The sequence below is a fragment of the Camelus bactrianus genome, chromosome 3 (assembly GCF_048773025.1).
Source record: "Camelus bactrianus isolate YW-2024 breed Bactrian camel chromosome 3, ASM4877302v1, whole genome shotgun sequence".
Lineage (NCBI taxonomy): Eukaryota > Metazoa > Chordata > Mammalia > Artiodactyla > Camelidae > Camelus > Camelus bactrianus.
Window position 1 is genome coordinate 28,824,360 of NC_133541.1, and position 18,708 is coordinate 28,843,067.

At 42.6% G+C, this 18,708-nt stretch overlaps 1 protein-coding gene across 6 annotated transcripts in view; it reads left to right on the forward strand.

The window, feature by feature from the left end:
- Positions 1 to 18,708, forward strand: part of OSMR (oncostatin M receptor) — a 52,003-nt gene that overhangs the window by 18,830 nt on the left and 14,465 nt on the right. For 5 of the 6 annotated variants that reach the window (XM_074357299.1, XM_074357302.1, XM_074357318.1 and 2 more), the window contains 7 exons: positions 7,817 to 7,989; positions 12,950 to 13,121; positions 13,864 to 14,139; positions 14,842 to 14,971; positions 15,514 to 15,665; positions 17,797 to 17,939; positions 18,250 to 18,403. In XM_074357299.1, coding sequence (XP_074213400.1) covers positions 7,817 to 7,989; positions 12,950 to 13,121; positions 13,864 to 14,139; positions 14,842 to 14,971; positions 15,514 to 15,665; positions 17,797 to 17,939; positions 18,250 to 18,403 — 1,200 coding nt within the window. Of the gene's footprint in view, positions 1 to 1,541; positions 1,614 to 7,816; positions 7,990 to 12,949; positions 13,122 to 13,863; positions 14,140 to 14,841; positions 14,972 to 15,513; positions 15,666 to 17,796; positions 17,940 to 18,249; positions 18,404 to 18,708 lie in introns of those variants that run through there. The other variant, XM_045518191.2, reaches the window with a different exon arrangement.

Below are 18,708 nucleotides of genomic sequence, written 5' to 3' on the forward strand. Positions count from 1 at the left end.
GGGTTCTCTTTCGAGAGCTGGGCCAATCTGTTTGGAGGCTTCCCTCTGGGGGGTGGAAGTGGAATTTTGAGACTGCACATCCTCTGACTTTCTGTCTCAGTGACCGTAGCTTATTTGTTGTTAACGTTTTTGTTTGTATCATTTGGGAGCTAGCACAGCATAGAAAATTCTACCTCCTCCACCTGAGCTCATTCTCTTCTGGGAATTGAGCCATTCTGGGCTCACTGTGAGATACTCTGTGTCCATTCTCATTTGGGAGCCAGACCACTCTGGAAGCCTCCACCTGGGAGTGAAAGTGGAATTTGGGGGCTACACCCCACCTGATTCTTTGTGAGACCGTGTGTGTGTCTGTGTGTGTGTGTGTGTGTGTGTGTGTGTGTGTGTGTGTGTGTGTGTGTGAGAGAGAGAGAGAGAGAGTACTTGCATCTGCCCGGTGAAACATCTTTGGTGAGTGACAAGGCTAACCTGTGATGACACCAGTTTATCCTTCCCTATTGCTTTGGCTTTGCTTGTGTCAGGGCATCAAATGGGATTTTTCCTTTTAGGACTAGCCTTGGTCATTCATTCAGCTTCATCTCTGATGGAGCATTGTTTGGGGTTCTCCCCTTTTGGACTGACGGGGTATTTATTGGTTGGGAATCCTCCTTTTGGGGGCTAGGGAACTGTGACCCTCAGAGACTGTTTTGAATTGTTGTTTGCTTGATATTTGGTAACACCGGCTGTGCACAATCAAGTACGGATGATCAGAGCTCTGTTCCATCTATAGTCCCCCTAGGGTATATTTTGCAAAGCTGGGAGATCTTCAGCTGTGCTCCCATAAATGAAAGAAAATGTTTTTTATAACACTGTGTGGGCTCAGCACTCCCTGAGATCTGGAGAACAATAGCCCCTAATGGCGCTCCTATTACATTTAAGTGGGCCTTTTGCAATTGCTTAGGCTTTTATCTTGTGGGGGTGTGTCGGTACCTGAGCCCAAATTCTGTTCTTTCCTGGTTTTGCTGAAAGTAAGGCATGTGAATGTGAGCAAATAAGATACATATAGATATAGATATAGCAATATATAGTCTTTTACTGTTATCTCCTTAAACTGAAATGGGTATTTGGGAACTGAAAAAAATCGCTGAAAATAACCACAATGGTTGGGTTTTGTAAGAGCAGAGGAGGAATTTGCATTTCTCTTCCTATACCTTTGAGATGTAAATGATCTTCCTGGTCTCTCAAGGAAAAAAAGAAGTTTTTTTTAAAAAACTCAAGCATAAAAGCTATGAGCTCTCTGGTTCTGTCCGTTTTTATGTAAAAATTGACCTGTAGGTGAGCTTTATTTAATTGACTAAAAAGTAATTGCTTATAAATTAAATACTTCTAAGTGTAAAAGAAGCTGAACAGAACAAATTTCAGGCTCACATGATCTAGGAAATATTCAATATTAAATTAATACCTGATATTAAAGCTAGCGTAAGCTTGTTGGTATAATCAATACGGACATGTCTTCTGTTGTACCTAGAGTTACTGTCGATAAGTTCATGTGGTCTCTGTTGCAGAGTCTGTCAGCAGAGAGAAAAAAATTAACTTGGTATGATGAAATTCTTACAAGTGAATTAAATGCAAATGAGGTAAGAGCTTTTGGGTGAACTCTTTAGAAATAACTATGTTTTAGGAATGTCTACTTAAAATGATTCCTCCAGATAGTTGGTAACTTGAAATTTTAGAGTTGTGCTAAATTTGTTAAATGATGAAAATTTATTGAATAGTTGAATAGCTGAGTAGCTCAGTCATTCCCAAACAAAATAAGATACTGAAATAGTCACTAGAAATAAAGATTTTTAAAAGTTGAGAATTATAATTTGAATATGTAACTAAAAATGATAAGGGAAACATTTCAGTATGCAGTAGGAAAGAGGGAGTAAAAAAAAAAAAAGCTATGAGGAATGGAATTGCAGTTTGTTAAGGGGAAGAAAAAGTGATTTGTTCCTAGAGCTGGCTATTTCTTTTCTTTTGGGGAGGAAGAGGGAAGGGCAATTCGGCTTATTTATTTATTATTATTATTATATTTTAATGGAGGCATTGGGGATTGAACCCAGGACCTTGTGCATGCTGAGCACTCTCTACCACTGAGCTATACCCTCCCCTCTAGAGCTGGTTATTTCTAGATGGGAAATAATAAGGGACAAACTAATATGGAGACAGAAAGTTGTGCAAAGTTTATAGAAAGGGAGCCCTAAAAAGGAATTTTGTGCATGGTTGGGCTGTGATTAAACTTAATTAGGTAAGTGGATTTTGTTACTAAAAGTAAGCGGATGCAGGGCTAGATTTGGTTCCTCTCTGTTAAGAAAACAAGTTTACATAGAATGCTTCTGCTAACAGATTGTGTGAAACTTTTTGATATTTTTTACGAACTTTCTATCAAATTCCAGTTAAAGTTCTTTTGACTTCAGCTAACTTTGGGATGCGTCAGAGGGCCCCTAAGTCATCTCAGAGAAAAATATTTAACTAGGATTGGGTGCTATGTTAAATTACATGGGAAGCATTGTCAACTGAGTGATAAACCTCCTCAGATTATACGGTATGGATAAATGTTATTAACACAGCCGTTCTAGAAACTAAAGTTTCTGAAATTTTGATATGTCCTGGTATAATGGCTACCAGTCATAATTCTAGTTGTTGTCTTAATCTTGTATGTCACAGCATCTTAAGCTTCTTTGTCAAAAACATTGTAAATCCGCCTTTTTAAGTCTTTCTTCATTCATAGTTAAGCTGATGCTTTGCAAAGCTGCTTCATTGTCAACAAGACTCGTAAAGAGGACTTTTTGACAAGTACGCGTTTCTTTTAAATCATACTGCTAAGCTGAGTACAATGTCTTAATTAAAAAGTCTAATGAAAACTTTGATTTTATAAAATTGTTAGTAAAAAGATGAATTACATAGGGTTGAGTAAACTGAATATGGTTGCAATTTTTTGGTTCTGTCTGAAATTGTCAGAGTGTAACTACTCGTGATGTATAACAGTGCTTTCTTTAGGTCTATTGCTAAACGCACATGTACGATGCTTGTGTGACAACTGGGTATAAGTGATCAAATGCATGGCCTATGAAGTGTTTACCCATTAACATACCTCTGAGCCTGTTCACAACATCTGATTAGTTTTCCCTGAATGTGGATAACTGGGCAAATGTAAAGGAGGCCTAGGACCAAGGGACATGATCTAAACCTGGGGCGGGAGCCACCACCCCAGCATCGAGGGACAGATATTTTGATCATCAGTGCTTTCTACTGATGTATTTAATCAAAAAGGGAAACGATGGGGAAATCTGTACATTTTGAGGTATTGGGGAGTCATTCTGGCTTATTCATGGTTCGACTTAAACTTTACTGACCAAACCAGTCTGTTTTATGGCCTTTTGGATGTGCATTGTACATCTTTGGCCTTGAGGAGTAGCGGTGTTTCATACATCTTTTCAAGGTAAAACCAGGTGGCCATTGTGGACATGATTTCAGGCACACTCCTATATTGTTGAGAACTCGAATTTTCTGAGCTGTGTCACCCTCAGGATGCCACCAGCCATTCTCAAAGCAGTGTCTGCTGGCAGATGGCAGCTGCAACCTTATGACCTCAAGGTCTCCTCTTGTAGCTATTAAATTTTTAGACACTAAACTGCTTTAGATCAGATGTTAGCAGAAAAAAAGGAGACATGTATACTGGCCAATAGCCTTTGTTTTACACACATATATGTAAATACTACATCAAAAATTAAAACCTACTCAGATAAAAGTAGACAACTGGCAACAAGTTTCCCCTAGAGTTCCAGGTCCAGACTGGTTTTCAGGCTTAATCTCTTGAATTCCTCAGGGAATGAAATCTTAATTATACGAGACTCAGTTCCAGGACTTGGAACTTGGGAATATTTCCAACTTGGTGTCGATTCCCCAAATCGAGGTGGGACTATACCCCATTGCAGCAGGAAGTAGCCAGAGAGGTAATCACCCCATTCCCTGAAAGATTGAAGAAGGATTAAACAGGACTGGAGAATGAAATCGAATTCCTCTGCCAAGTTGATGGATAACCTCTCTCTCCAAAACGTCATTTCCCTTCTTGTCCAACACATCTCCTCAAGATTGAGGAGTATCAAAAAAAGGGGGGGGGGAATTATAATTGAGAAGGACCCCATGGGGTCTTCCTGAGACAGAGCCCTCCCCCATGTCCTCTGCTGTAGCTCCTCTCTGAGGTACCCAGATAATAATAGTAGTTCATGCATGTTTGCTGAGTGTTTGAGATGCTAAAAATCACCACCAAAGGAAGAAATTAACTACTTGATGCTCATGGGCACGTAGCCCCCAGACCTTCTGGTGCCTAGAAATGATCACCATCAACCAATCAGAGAATTGTGCGCAGCTGATCACATACCCTGGACCGTCCCTCCCTCAACTGGCCTTTCAGAATGCTCAGCTGAAACCCTTAGGTTCTCGATTTTTGCGGGGACAGGAGTCTCTCATTCTCCTTGCTCAGCCCTGCAATAAACCTTCCTCTGCTCCAAACTCCAATGTTTCAGTATTGTTTGGCCTCACTGTGGGTCGGGCACATGACTTAGCATTTGGAAACAAACGTAATACATGCTTTTTGAAGAACATTCACAAAATACAGAAAAAGCATAAAAAAGAAAATTAAAGTCACTCAACCTCACAATCCAGAAATAGTAACTGTTAACATTTTAGTTTTATTCCTCTTTACCACTTTTTAAAAATAACAGGTACTTCAAAAAATATAAAGTGGAGTGCATAGTTCAATAGGATTTTTTTCAAGTATAAGGAGAAAATCAAGAAAAACGGAGGATTAAAACTTGGCAATGGAGTGAGAGTGGAGTTGGTAGGATGGTGGGGACCCAGTTTCTGTATTATTTGAACATTTTTATCATGATCATGTATTTAAGAATAATTTGTATTGAAGTGAAATTCATATAACACAAAATTAATCATTTTATGGTTAAAGTGAACAAATCAGTGTCATTTAGTACATTCAGAATGTTGTGTAATGATTAAACTCTATCTAGTTCCGAAACATCTTTATTACCCTCAAGAGAAACCCAGTAACCGTTAAGCAGTTACTCCCGATTCCTCCCTCCCTCATCCCCTGGCAACCACCAATCTGCTTTACCTCTCTGTACATTTACTTATTCTGGCTATTTCACATCAGTGGAATTATACCATATGTGACCTTTTGTATCTGGCTTCTTTCACTTAGTGTAATGTTTTCAGAGTTCAGCTAATTTGTAGCATGTATCAGTTCTTTGCTCCTTTTTATGGCTGAATAGTATTCCATGTAATAACACTCCATAGGTACATACCATAATTTGTTCATCCACTCATCTGTTGGTGGACATTTGTGTTGTTTCCACCTCTTGGCTATTGGTGAATAGTGCTGCTACAAACATTTATGTACACGTATTTAAGTCTCTACCCTCAGTTCTTTGGGACACATACCCAGGAGTGGAATTTCTAGGTCAAATGATAATTTTATTTTAACTTTTTGAGGAAATCCTAAAATACTTTCTACAGTGCTGAAGCCATTTTACATCTCCATCAGCAATGTATACAAGGGTTCTAACTTCTCTACATCCTCGCCAGTGCTTGTCATTTCCATTTTTTAAGTTATAGCTATCCTCGTGAGTGTAAGAAAGTGTCTCATTATGGTTTTGATTTCCATTTCCTTAATGGCTAATGATGTTGAGCATTTTTTCATGTGCTTGCTGGCCATTCTGTATGTCTTCTTTGAAGAAATACACATTTTAGTCCTTTGCCCATTTTTTAATTGAGTTGTCTTTTTGTTAAGTTGTAAGAGTTCTTTATGTATTCTGGATACTAGGTAAGTGATTTGCAAATATTTTATCTCATAGGTTGTTTTTCACTTTCTTGACAATGAATGTTCTTTGCAGAAAAAAATTTTAATTTTGATGAAGTTCAATTTATCTGTTTTTTATTTTGTTGCTCATGATTTTGGTGTCATATCTAAGAGCTCATTGCCAAATCCAAGGTCATGGGAGTCCATACTGAGATTTTAGTTTGTACTCTAGCCATCCCCAGCATCACATGTATAAAACATCACAAGAGCTGGGTAGATAGCCATTGATGGCTAATAATTTGCATTTTATGGACACTCTTGTTAATCTCACTTCCATACAATGGATTTTCTCATATTTTCTTCTGAATTCTGAGGATAATGCCTTACTTGGATCCTGAATCTGTCTATCATGTGGACCATTGACATGAAGAACTTCATGCTTGCATCCACCAGGGATTCTTCTCAGCTCATGTGGCTCCATCCAGAGCCCCATCCTTATCGTCTGTATCCTGAGCTTGGCAGGACACTGTGGGAGCCATGCAGCATACTTCTCAGACATTCCATTCTATGTGACCTTTGATTTGGCAAGATGTTCATGTCTTAACAGTTGGGGGACAGTGCATTAAAGGGGAGCACAGGTTTTGGGGTGAGAGAGATCCATACTTAGACCCCATATAGCTATGTGTCAGCTTATTGAGCTTCAGCTTCCTTATCTGTAAACAATTACTGTCTCAGTTTTACAGTGGGACCTGAGACAACATATGCAAAGCACCCAGCGCTGTGCCTGGTAACTGATACGTGCTCAATCTCATCCTTGCTGTCACTTTTACCTCCCTGTGAGAAAAATTGCACATGTACAATGGCAGTTTGGGAACATTTTTTTCAGTACTGGAGATGACTTCCATGCTAGTCTCCACAGGAGGTAACCCCCTGACCTTTTAAACTAGGTGCCAGAGGGTTTCAGATCACTAGGCGAAATTCCCAAAGAACTAAAAAAAAAAAAAAAAAGAAGAAGAAGAAGAAGATAAAAAGATAATATCATGGATTTTATCAATAGTTTTAATCTTTCTAATACCTTTGCACTATTTGCAGTTTACTTTAGACCCCTCAAACCAACAAATGAAGCCAGCTGATTCAGCAATATACAGTTCCTTTTGAATCCCAGATCGTGTTTTGTCCACTTAAGTAAAACATGGTGCTTTGTTCTTCTCCAAGAATTAGCAGTGATCTCAGTCACTCCGTCAGGGCCCTTCCTCTCTCCGGGCTGTTTCTGAGCTCACTGGCCTCGGTACATCTGTTTTGTGTTTGAATCTCTCCTCTTTGACAGACCCTACCACGCTATCTAGACTCGCACTCTCTTGTTATTTCATGTGAGTCTGTTGTGTCTGTCCAGCTTGGCTCCTTGCTTGAGCGAGTAACCTTGTCACGATGATTTTATTTCACACTAAGTACCTACCTAGTATGTTGCTGGTCTCATCCAAAGAATTCAGTGATTTCTTACCAGAGGTGTTTTAAGTTCAATGCATTGAGATATAAGCAATAATGTCTAGAGATGGGATGGCTCCCACTTGATAGCTGTTTAATAAACTATGAAATACTGTCTTGGAAAATGAAAACTTCATTTTTGATTTCCAGAAATATGAAATTTAGAACAAAAAGTCTTCTCTCTTTATTCAGCCTTGCTATAGATTTCTAAACCAGTTAGATTGTTCAATAAAGTATCCTTTTGTTTTATTTAACTATTTATCAGTTCATGCTGGTTATTGTTGAGCCAGTTATTTCATTCATCTAGGGCTTAATTTCTTCATCAACCAAGTGACTTCTAAATCCCCTCTAACTTCTCGGGGTGTCTAATTCTATGATGCACATGTGAGCTGTATTTCCCCCAGCTAAACAGCGATGACATTGAGCAGTTTAATTATCTGTGACTATTCAATCATACTCCTATTAAATGTTATTTCATATCTTGTTTTGATCTTTCAGTCTTGGTTGAACCTTTGCCATTAACTCCTGAATCACTGAACGTTTCCATTGATTCTGCACATCAATATTTGAATTTACAATGGAGTGTCCACAGCCTTGCTTATTACCAGGAATTAAAAATGCTTTTTCAGATACAGATCAGCAGAATGAAAACATCCAATGTCATCTGGGTGGTAAGTATTTTTCTTCTGGCTCAGTATTTTAAAAATCCTTTTCTGACACTGTGATATACCTTTTATAACATCCGCCCAATCCCAATATGCAAACATTTTAGCAACTCAGAACAGTTATAAATAATTGCATTTTTATGTTTTTAGTTACGAGGATCTGGGGCAAAGTAACATGACAGTTTTGGTTTGGTAGGTCGGCTAGGCTGTGCTAAGAAAACGGATCATTTTCTCAGTTCTGCTCTGTCCCCAGTGAAAGCTGCTGGGGCTGTCCTTGTGAGTACTGGATTCCAAAAATCTAGGAAGATCAACCATCTTATTCATCTCCTTTCTTTCTTCCCTTTCCCCCAGAGATTTTCCTAAATCAGATGTAATAGTTGGGCAGCATTGTGCATGCAACTGTGGCTGCCAGTTAGTCTCTTTGCTGCTACTGTGCTGAAATGCAAGGGGGAAGAAGTTCTTGCGTTTTCTGTTCTAGTCAGCAAAGAGGTTCTCCATGGACCATTTTGGAGAGTAACCTAGAGTGTCCTTTGTTGCCTCATCTGTGGCTTTTTCCACAACAAATTAAGTTAAGAAAATCCTGAATTTCACACTCTTTCTGCCTTTGAGTTACTTGGGATAATTTTTCACTTGTCTTGGCTTACATCGTTGTTGTGTCTGTTTTGCGTGACGCTTCCTCATCTAGTGCATTGGGACACTTTCGTGGTTTTTTTCCCCAGTTACTATTTGTGGTCTGGGAAACCTTAATAATCTATGCACACATCATGTTGATTCATTTCCATGGGGTGTTGAAGGACAATGAAATGTTTTCTCATTGAAGGAGAACAGAGAATTTGTTTGTAGGAAAGGAAACACAGGCATGTGTCATTCCTGGGGACCTCCATTTGCTAGTGGACGGCCACTCCTCTCTTGGGCGGTAGAGGCACGGGTGCAGGGATCCAGATGTTTCATTCCTCTGGCAAAGCACAAAGGCCACTAGTTCTGAAGCCTCTAGTTTCTTTTCTTATCCATCACTGCATTCGCAATCTGAGTGAGTAACCTAAGTTAAATATAATTCTGACTATCAACTGTCTATGATCCCACCCATCAAAGGGCAGTTTCCCAAGTGGGAGCTGTTGAATGTCTTGATTTTAAACAACAGCAGTGCTTATGGACAGCTGTTCACTCCACCATCTGCCCATCTCTGCACTATCCCACTCATACTAACCATGTGTATTTTCATATCTTTTGTATTGTTGATGGACACATGGGTTGTTGATTTGGACCCAGTAAATCATTGAGCAAAGGCCATGTTGAGGCCACGAGTTATCTAAGGAGAAGAAATTTGAGAGAAGGGCTGGGGGGATTCACGGGAAACTCGCACTTAACTCCATGAGTGAAAGGAACGCTAACCATAGACCAAGTGACTTCCATTCTTTATTTTTCTAAAAGACAGTTCTTTCTGTTATCATAGTAGAGCAAATAATGTTAGCAACATCTGAGCAGACAGCTGTTTACGCCTTTGATCCGGGCAGTGGTTCTCTTTTCAAGGTAGAGCTGCTTGTGGAACCTCCCCACTGAGGCTGGAGATGTTTGAGAGCAGAGCTTTGCCTTGTCCGTTGCGTTGTCCCCATGCAAGGGTCCCAGCCCAGCCTGATCCCAACAGAGGGGAAAACTGAGGCACACAGAGGTTTGTGGTACTGCTTTCCCCTCCTTTTTTTTTTTTCTGTTATTTATTCATTGGACAAGAGAGAATCACACCTGCTTATGCCAGATGCTAGGAACAGGGAAAGAAAAATCAGCTTTGACCTTGAATAGCTGACAGCACAGTTGAGAAGACAGTCCAGGACACACACAGCACACTCAGAGGGGAACTTAAGAAAAACCGAGATGGCCTCCCCGCAGCCATACACACACAGAGCCCTCCCCTCAGGCCTGAAGTCGAGGACAGACCCAGTTTTCCCTCTGGCTGAGGGGCAGCCAGCCAGCTGAGAGGCTGCTTCTGTCTAGACAGTAACCTCCCGTTCATAGGGCCGTTCCCTGTAACGCACCATCACTCGTGCCCAAGAACAAGCAGCTTTCTAGACTCACGCCTCAGATTGCTGTGTTCCCAAACAAGCCAAAGGAAAAGCATGTGGACCCAGGTGCCGGCAGCTGGACCAAGGACCCTGAGCTGCCTCCCGGATGGCACCAGCCACTCAGGATGCGGTACATGGTCTCACCCTGGACTGGGTTTTGCCCTTGGCCTCTCCAGCCACTCACTCGTGGTTCCATCAATGGCAAGAGAAGGCAGTGGAGAGTTAACAGCTCAAGCCTGGAAGGAGGCCTGCAGCCTGAGTCAGAGAGGGATCAGCTCACACCTCAGGAACAAATCTGGGACTTCAGTTGGACTTCTGTGTAAATGCCAGTTATTCGTGACTTACTCATGTCTGCCAGGGCCAAATTAAACTTGCCACTTCAGTGAATGAAAGCAGCCCAAACACAACTCATCACATTTTTAAAGACTGCTGAATTGATGCATTCAAGGGAAGTTTTATCTCCTCCACTACTGGGCTGTAAAGACCACAAAGCACAAGTTGTGGTTACACAGAATCCACACAAACAGGGTCTGGGAGAAGTAGAGCTCCCTGCACATCAATGAGCAGCTGACGTCGTTTAGCACGGAGTTTTAGACTGTGGGCTTGGGCGCAGGCATTGTTCGAGGCTGGGGCTGTCAGTGCTGAGTGTGAGCGAGGAGTCGGACACACGAGGGTGTCCTGGGCGTGATGAGTGCCGGCAGCTCGCTGACAAGGTGCTGCAGGGTTGAGGGTAGGCAGTTTGAGGTGAAATAGGAAAGAAGATGTGAAGCTAATTTAACCTGGAGGGTGGGGAGGAATGTTCCAGAAAGATCTAGCTGGTGTGAGCAGAGGCGCCCAGCGAGAGGGGCCAGGAGCTTTCAGGCCTGAAAGTGTGGAGCAGGCGGGGCAGGCGGGGCAGGCGGGGCAGGCGGGGCACGGCCCGGACCAGCAGGGCCCTGGGGGCCCCTCCCGATCCTGGAAGCAGTCAGAAGGCCAGTGACGAGGCAGGGCTGGGAGTTTGAAAGAAGCTCACTTTGGCCACACAGTGGAGAGCAGTCGGGAGAACTGGAGGAGGTGAAGTCTGACCAGTATGAAGCGGGCAGTGGGGTCAGTCTGGAGGAGGGGGCTGGGAGTGGGTGGTGACAGTGGGGACAAGAGATGTGGCTGAATTCCAGAGATGGAGCAGGTGCCATCTAGTCCGTGCCTTGTTGACAGTAGAGCAAGATCACTGCTATGGACGTAGTTCCTTTTTTTTTTTTTTTTTTTGTATTGGCTCTTAAATAATCTTTAACAAAATATACCCAAGACTGTTCATTTTAAATAGTAAAAGTTACATGGCTCGGGGTTGCAAAACTTGTAGTTAAGTATGTTTTGTAAACTAGGGATAAAGAAATACAATAAACTGAAACAACAAAAACATTTGACAAATTGGAGGTCTGCGCAGAGGGATAAAGATGTGCGTGAGTGGATGCCATTCAGGGACCAAGCTCTTCTCCCTCCGGGACTGTGTGTGCTTCTGCCAAGGGCCTTGTTTCAGCTTGGTGGCCTGGGAAGGGGAAGGGCATCCGTGGAGGGAAGTCCTCCGAGTTGGGCAGCTCCAGGGCACGTGTGACGTGTGTGTTGCCCTGTCCTCTTCACTGTAGGCCTTGCCATTGGCCCTTAGAAAAATGGATGCAGACTCAGTTTTCCCCAGGAAGGGCAAGGTTTTTGTTGTCCCCATTACCCAGCTGTGGGGGCAGAAAGCAGGCGCCCTGGAGGGGCCCCCCGAGGAGCACGGGTGCCAGGAGCTGTGGGCACACGAAGCAGAATGAAGCTCAGTCCCCGCTCTCCTGGCGCCATGCTCAAGTCCAGGACACAACCACAGATGCAAGGCCAGCAGCTACTCCCAGGGTGCAGGAGGGCTTGGGGGAAGGGAGAGGAAGCCAGAGGAAGGAGCAGGAAAGGCTTGATGAAGAAGATGAGGTGTCACAGGGGCTTGAAGGTTGGGACAGATTCCCAATTCAGAGGGAGAGTGGGGGACGTGAACCCAGGGGCACTGTGCAAGCAAACCCCGAGGTGGAAGAGCGTAAAGCTCTCCAGAAGTGTGGGGAAGACCACTGTGTCCAGAGGGAAGAGTCCTGCAGGGGAGAGGCAGGTCGGAGTCAGACTGTAATTGGCCTTGGGTGACAGTACAGTATAAAAGGAGCCGTTGAAGTTTATTGAATTAAAGAATGAAAATACCAGAGTCTTAGAAAGCTTAAGACTACAATCTGTGCAGGCAAAAAAATTTTCAGTTCAGCTTGGACAAGCTTTCCGAGAGCACAGTGTAAGGCATTCCTACATGGTTGACATCTCTGGGGACTAACGATTCTGACAGAGGGAGCTCCAGGGAGGGGGTGTGGTCCTCATGGCTACCATATCTGAAAAGACAAGAGACAAAACAAAACCAAGGGAGGAGTGAGGAGCCACCAGGAGACAACGGAACTTCAGGGTACCATGAAGGGCTCCCAGCTCTCCTGAGATCTGACCATCTTGATCTGATGAGTATTAAAAAATTCTCATTGATCTTGCTTATTTTTAGAAGAGTGACTCAATTAATTGTCTAGTTTATAAGAATTTTCTTAGCAAGTTCTATGTAACCAGCACTGTGCGTACCTTCTGTCTCTGACCTTTTCCCCCAAGACTCAAATAGCTTCTCTCACTTGCTCCACATGAGCCCCCTGGAATTGGAGGGCCAGAGGGATTGGGAGCCAAGTTTTTGAAAGGCAGGAGGCTGTGTCTGGCTCCTTGCTGGGCTGTCAGAGCACAGAGCTGGCTGGGTAGGAACAGACGGCACGTGCACATATCCCGAAGTGATGGTGGACTGTCCAGTGTGGCTTAAGGATGAGTCCAATCAAGCCATTTTCCCGGACTGCATGGCTCTGTGTCCAAGTGTTTCTCTTTATTTCTAGGGGAACTACAGCACCGTTGTGAAGCGGGACCCAGTCCTGCATTGGAGCTGGAAATCCGAGCTCCCTTTGGAATGTGCGACCCACTTTGTAAGAATGAGGAGTAGGGTGGATGATGCCAAGATTCCCGAGCCGAGGTTCTGGAGCAACTGGAGTTCATGGAAGGAAGCAGATGGTAAGAAGTGAAGCGATAAAAGAGTAAAGGGGTTCACTGTCTAGTATTTTTCAGGGATCAGTACAGGCAGTTCCTGGGGAGGCCTACTGTGGAGGAGTGGGTGGGGAGGAAGCAGGGGACAGGCAAGGGGAGGACAGTGAGTGCCCGGGGGAAGAGCCTTGAGGGTCTTATTGCTGATGGACCATCCAGAAGGAGAGACGGAAGCAAAGGGAGACATTTAGGTGACCGGCATCTTAGGAGTGATCTACAGGACAATTTAGAGATTATGAGGGACACGTGGCTTTGGAGCTGGGCAGACCTGGTGGGTGTGAACATGGACTTATCACTTGCTGGGTTGAGGGAACTTGAGCTCAGTCCCGCCTGTCCCGTTGGGTAAGGTTGGCAAGGTAAGGATGAGAGGAGAGACTACACATAGCACTTAGCACAGGGCCGCCCACACGGCTAGGGTCAGGAGAGAGCAGCTACCGCAGTCGTAACCGATCCCTGGCAATAATACACTCACCCACAGGGTGGCAGTGTGGCTGCCATCTCGGTAGTAAGAACGAGAGCCGCCGTATTACCGTGACAACAGGACTGATGTGCTTTGTGTGAACCAAAGTTTATAGATTTACTGTAGAAATTTAGTTCCTATTTTTTCCAGGAGGTAGAAAGAGCTAAAGTTATCTGTTGAGAGTGAGACAGGAGGGGGCTGGTTTGAATTTTGAGGCCAATTCTGACCGAGCTGTCTGTTTTTTCCTTGCAGCACAAAAGTCACTTGGACGTGATCCATTGTTCCTTTTCCCTAAAGATAAGCTGGTGGAGGAAGGCTCCAATGTCACCATTTGTTACATGTCTAGGAACCAACAGGATAACATATCCTGTTATCTGGAAGGCCAGCAGATCCATGGAGAACAGCTTGATTCAAATGTGTCTGCATTCAAGTTGAATAAGGTTTCTTTCATTAGGAAAACAGGGACAAATATCTTTTGTAAGGTGGACCAAAAAGACGTTATAAAAGGCATCGTTCTCTTTGTCTCAAGTAAGTGTACACATTCTCTGTGCCCCCCCTTCCCATTTCCTATGGAATAGATCAAATCTCCTTTTACCAGAAGACAAGTAAATATTTCTACTTGTGGTCTCAGTTTTCTTTTGTTTCCCAAGTCTTCTAGGGAAAACTCTGGAAAAGAGATTCTGAAGCAATACTTGGAGAAAGGATTTCCTGTTGTTTTCTTGAGCTTAGCTGACAATTTTATTCCTAGAAACCAAGAGTATTAAAGGGGAGAAAGTTCAGGTCATGACCTGGACTACTGTGAAAATACCCTGCTTTGCATTAGTTGTGCTGGAATTGCCCCAGGATGGGGGTGAGGGGTTGAGGGGGGAGTGCGGTGCTGCAGGTTGGACCCTGCCCCAGGAGGCAGCCAAGGTGGTGGCCCGAAGACCTGGGTTCCAATCTTCTTTCCACGGCTGGGCATGCCGTCTTGGCCAAGTTTCCTAGCCTCTCCCAAGTTTCCTCCTCTGTGATCAGGCACAGTAAGATTGTTGTGAGAACTGACGAATGTGATGAGGCACTGGCAATGTGACTTTCTGGAGCAGCTGATGTGTTGGCTTCCGCTGAAGTGAGCCTTTCGTTGGTCCGAGGACCTCTGTGGCCTCAGACCCCAAAGAGAGCTTTCCACTTCATTTGTCTTTCAATAAAGGGCTTCAACTAGATCTTTCATCTGCTTTTATTCTGTACGCACAGAAGTACTTGAGGAGCCCAAGGACTTTTCTTGTGAAACTCAAGACTTCAAGACTTTGACGTGTACTTGGGATCCTGGGACTGACACCAGCTTGCCTAAACGGTCTTCCCAAAGCTACACTTTATTTGAATCGTAAGTGAGCTCTGATTCTGTGAGTGACAGATTCTTCCTTGTTTAAGGTACCTTTGACAATATAACGAAAGCCACATTTAGATGTTGCCGAAGATTTGAACAAATATTTTCAAACCACCCTGCCACAGTCAGGAAGAAACCTTTAAGTGGTCACAAGTGTGTATAATACTTTCTACCCGAGTTTTGTTTAAAAAAAAATGTAGTGTAAAAATGATAAGAAAGACAGTTAATGGTGAATCTTGATGTGAAAATAGTTGTCTATCCTGATGTAGACCAACCTAATTCCTAACTTTTTAAGAATATCCAAAGTGAATTAAGGAGAGTTCTCACCACCCGAGATGGGAAGTCAGCTATTCATGCACATAAATCAAACTTCCTGAAACAATATTTCCCTCCGTGGTATTTGTTGGTGATAGTTTGATGCTGTAGTGTGGAACACAGTTTGAAAGCCAGTGAGTGTGTCCCCTGAGGAATTCAGGGGAACACATCTGCACTAACAAAACTGGAAATCCTGAAATTGTTGTGTTGTTTTGTTTTTAAAGATTTTCCGGGAAAAAGATACTCTGTGAACACAAAAACTCGTGTAATTGGCAAGTAGATTCAGACTCGCAAGAAATGTATAACTTCACACTCGTGGCTGAAAACGCCTTAGGAAACAGAAGTGTCAGTGTTCTTTTTAGCCTGACCCATCGAGGTGAGACTCGCGTGTCCTAGCCCACTGCGGTCACTAACGCACCTTTGTTTGACACACCGTGTGATCAAGTAAATCCGCTGTAGATTTGTGCCTAATCCACATCCTGAGTGACAGTTTTAGCTTATAATTCTTGTTCACGCCATGCTTCTCTTCACGGATGCAAGCATGACCCCTGGCCCCCACTGCTTGTTTGTTTAGATAATGTAATAAGGGCCCGTGAGGTTACTACTCAGCTTCAAGCTGGAAATCTGACAATGACGCGTTTCATCTCCCATCCCACAGCCCCCGCCCACTCCTTCCACTGCGATAATGGCAGATTTAAATCATGTGTATGTGTACGTGCGTATGTGTTCTCCTTGTGTCATCCCCCAAATACTGTTTTTGTTTTGTTTTAATGTATGCAAAGGACGTCAAGTTCTATGTAATAATCTAGTAAATGCTTTTTACATAATATTAATTTGCTGATTTTTACTCATATTGCTGAGTGTGGCTGTGGTCCTTCCATTTTCACTGCTGTAGAGTATTTCATTACATAAATAAACAGTATTTCATTCCTGCATCTCCTCTGATGGATTTTCAGATTGTATCAAGGATCATGCGCTTGAATACGGTGTTAATAAGAGTGTTTTTATAGATGTATTCAGTACACACCAAAATTGGTTTTCTTGTGTATACACCTATATACCTGAGTGGAATTGGCGAGGACTCAGAAAATGTGAATGTTCAACTTGGAAGATAATGACAAATTAATTTCCACAGTGGTTGTACCAATACATTCCCTCAAGTTGATATTGTCACCTTTTTCGTTTTTGTCAGTTGAATGGGTGTAGAGTGGTACTTCACGATGGTTTTGAGCTACACATCTCTTAAGCTGAATATTGCTTCAGTGTTTTGACCACAACCCCTCTTTCATGAAATGCAGACTCTTTTAACATGTTCATTTTTTCTGCTCCTCCTTCTCCTTTTACCTTCTTAATTCCTACACATCGTTCTGATTTCAACTTAATCATCACTTCAGTCAGTCAGTTAATTACCAGGTGCCCCCAGTGTGGCAGACACTGGAGGCCCAGCAGTGAACAGAATTTGAGCACCTTCCCCTAATGAGCGTATGTGCTGGTGTGTGTTGAGGGAGAGGGTTGGGAGCCGGGAGTGGAGACACATGGTAAACATGTAAACAAGTTAATAAGCATTGCTGAGTCCTACCAAGAAGATAAAGTTTAGGTAAGCGGGTAGAGAATGCCTGGGGTGCTACTTCAGTTAAGATGAAGGTGTTGATGGACAAGAAGGCAAAAAACATCTAGGGGAAGAGCGTTGGCAGCCAAAGGAACAGGATTTGAAAAGGTCTTGGGATGTGAACATGCTCTGGGTGTTTGAGGGACAGAAAGAGTGTCCTTGTGTCTCTCCTGTGAGAGGAAAGAGACTGAGGCAGTAGGCAGTGGCCACGCAGCACCTGTGCAAGTGGGTAAGACAGAAGATTTTTTATTTCAAAAATTCTTTAATTTTTTTGGTTCTAAAATTGCCACTTGGTTCTTTTTTTTTTTTTTTTTTAATAGTTTCTATTTCTCTATGGAGAAGTGTTTTCCTTATGTTCTTTTCAGATGTATTTACTTTTACCTCATTTATCTGTTTTAAAATCTTTATCTAATACTTGTAGCATCTTCAGGGAAATATCTTGATGCATGGATCATCTCAAGGTTGGCGTCTGTCTTTTCCCATGGAAATTGGTGACACTTTCTTTTTCTTTTTCTTTTTTTTTTTCATTTTGGACTGTAGCCTTCACATTGTTAAGGGTTATTTTGGTTCGACTCTGGCTTCTGTTATATTCTCTTTGAGGATCACTTCTCCACATTTTGACTCCGTTCTACAATCTGCCTGCTTTTGTTTAATTTTAAGAATCTCAGTTTCTTTTTATATTTTGTTCAGATTTCTAATATAATCAGTGAGGAGACACAAGGCTATAGTTGGCTTACTCTGTCTTGGCTATCAGTCTGCTTTTGTTTGTCACTTTCTCAAACAATAAACAAAAAAAAATGCTTATTGAATAAATCAAGGAAGAAATGAATTGTCTGTTTGCCAAAGGCTTTTTGGATCTGCGCTTAAATGTTTTTTATGTTTTAACCTTTTTTGGCAGTTCATCCAAAGACTCCCTATAACTTATTCCTCAAAAATGTCAGTGGCACAAAGGCCACCGTGACCTGGAAGGTGCACCCCATTGGGAATTACTCCACACTTTTGTGTCAGCTTGATCTCCTTGGTGAAGGAAACGTGATACAAGTAAGAATACTGCTTAATTTTCTATTTTCAAAAATTTCTTTATGTTTGAACAGAAAGGCTGCTGAATACAATCTCTTTAAACTCTTTTTCCTATGTGGGTTCAGATGGTGTGGGTCATCTGTGAAAAAGGTCCAGGAAATGAATCATCAATTTTAAGAGTCAGGAAAAAGGCCTCAGAGTTTTTTTTTTTCCTCTCTAATAACTAGTCTTCCTCCAAATCAGGATGTTCCATGTGTGGTTTGGCTTTACAATAAAGTATGCTCACCAGTACTTCTGTCTTCTTTTTCCTTTTCTTTTTTTTTAAATCAAGCAACACAATGTTTCCATCAAGGAGAATGGTGAGTACCTCTTAAGTGAACTGGAGCCGGACACAGAATATATGGCCCGAGTACGCTGTGCAGATGCCAACCACTTCTGGAAATGGAGCGGATCGATAAGTCAGAAATTCATCACCGCTGAAGCTGGTATGTGCAACTCTCTGCCGTCTAACCAAGGGTCTAAACTCACTCACAGGAGGTGGGTGGGCTTCCTGGAGAACTTTTGGTTGTACCAAAAAACTACGAGGAAAGTATTACAGCAGAGGCTGGGTACCATCTTTAAAAGACAAAACAAATCTTGAATTAAATGCCTTATGAGATGTGAGTAGCAAGGCGTCTACCTTAAATATTTGCCATCCGAGATATTTCTACTGGACCTTTTCTTTCTCATCTTTGATTTTGTGAAAATGGTTTCTAAGCTACTGGTATTGCTGGATTCCCATTGGATCTGG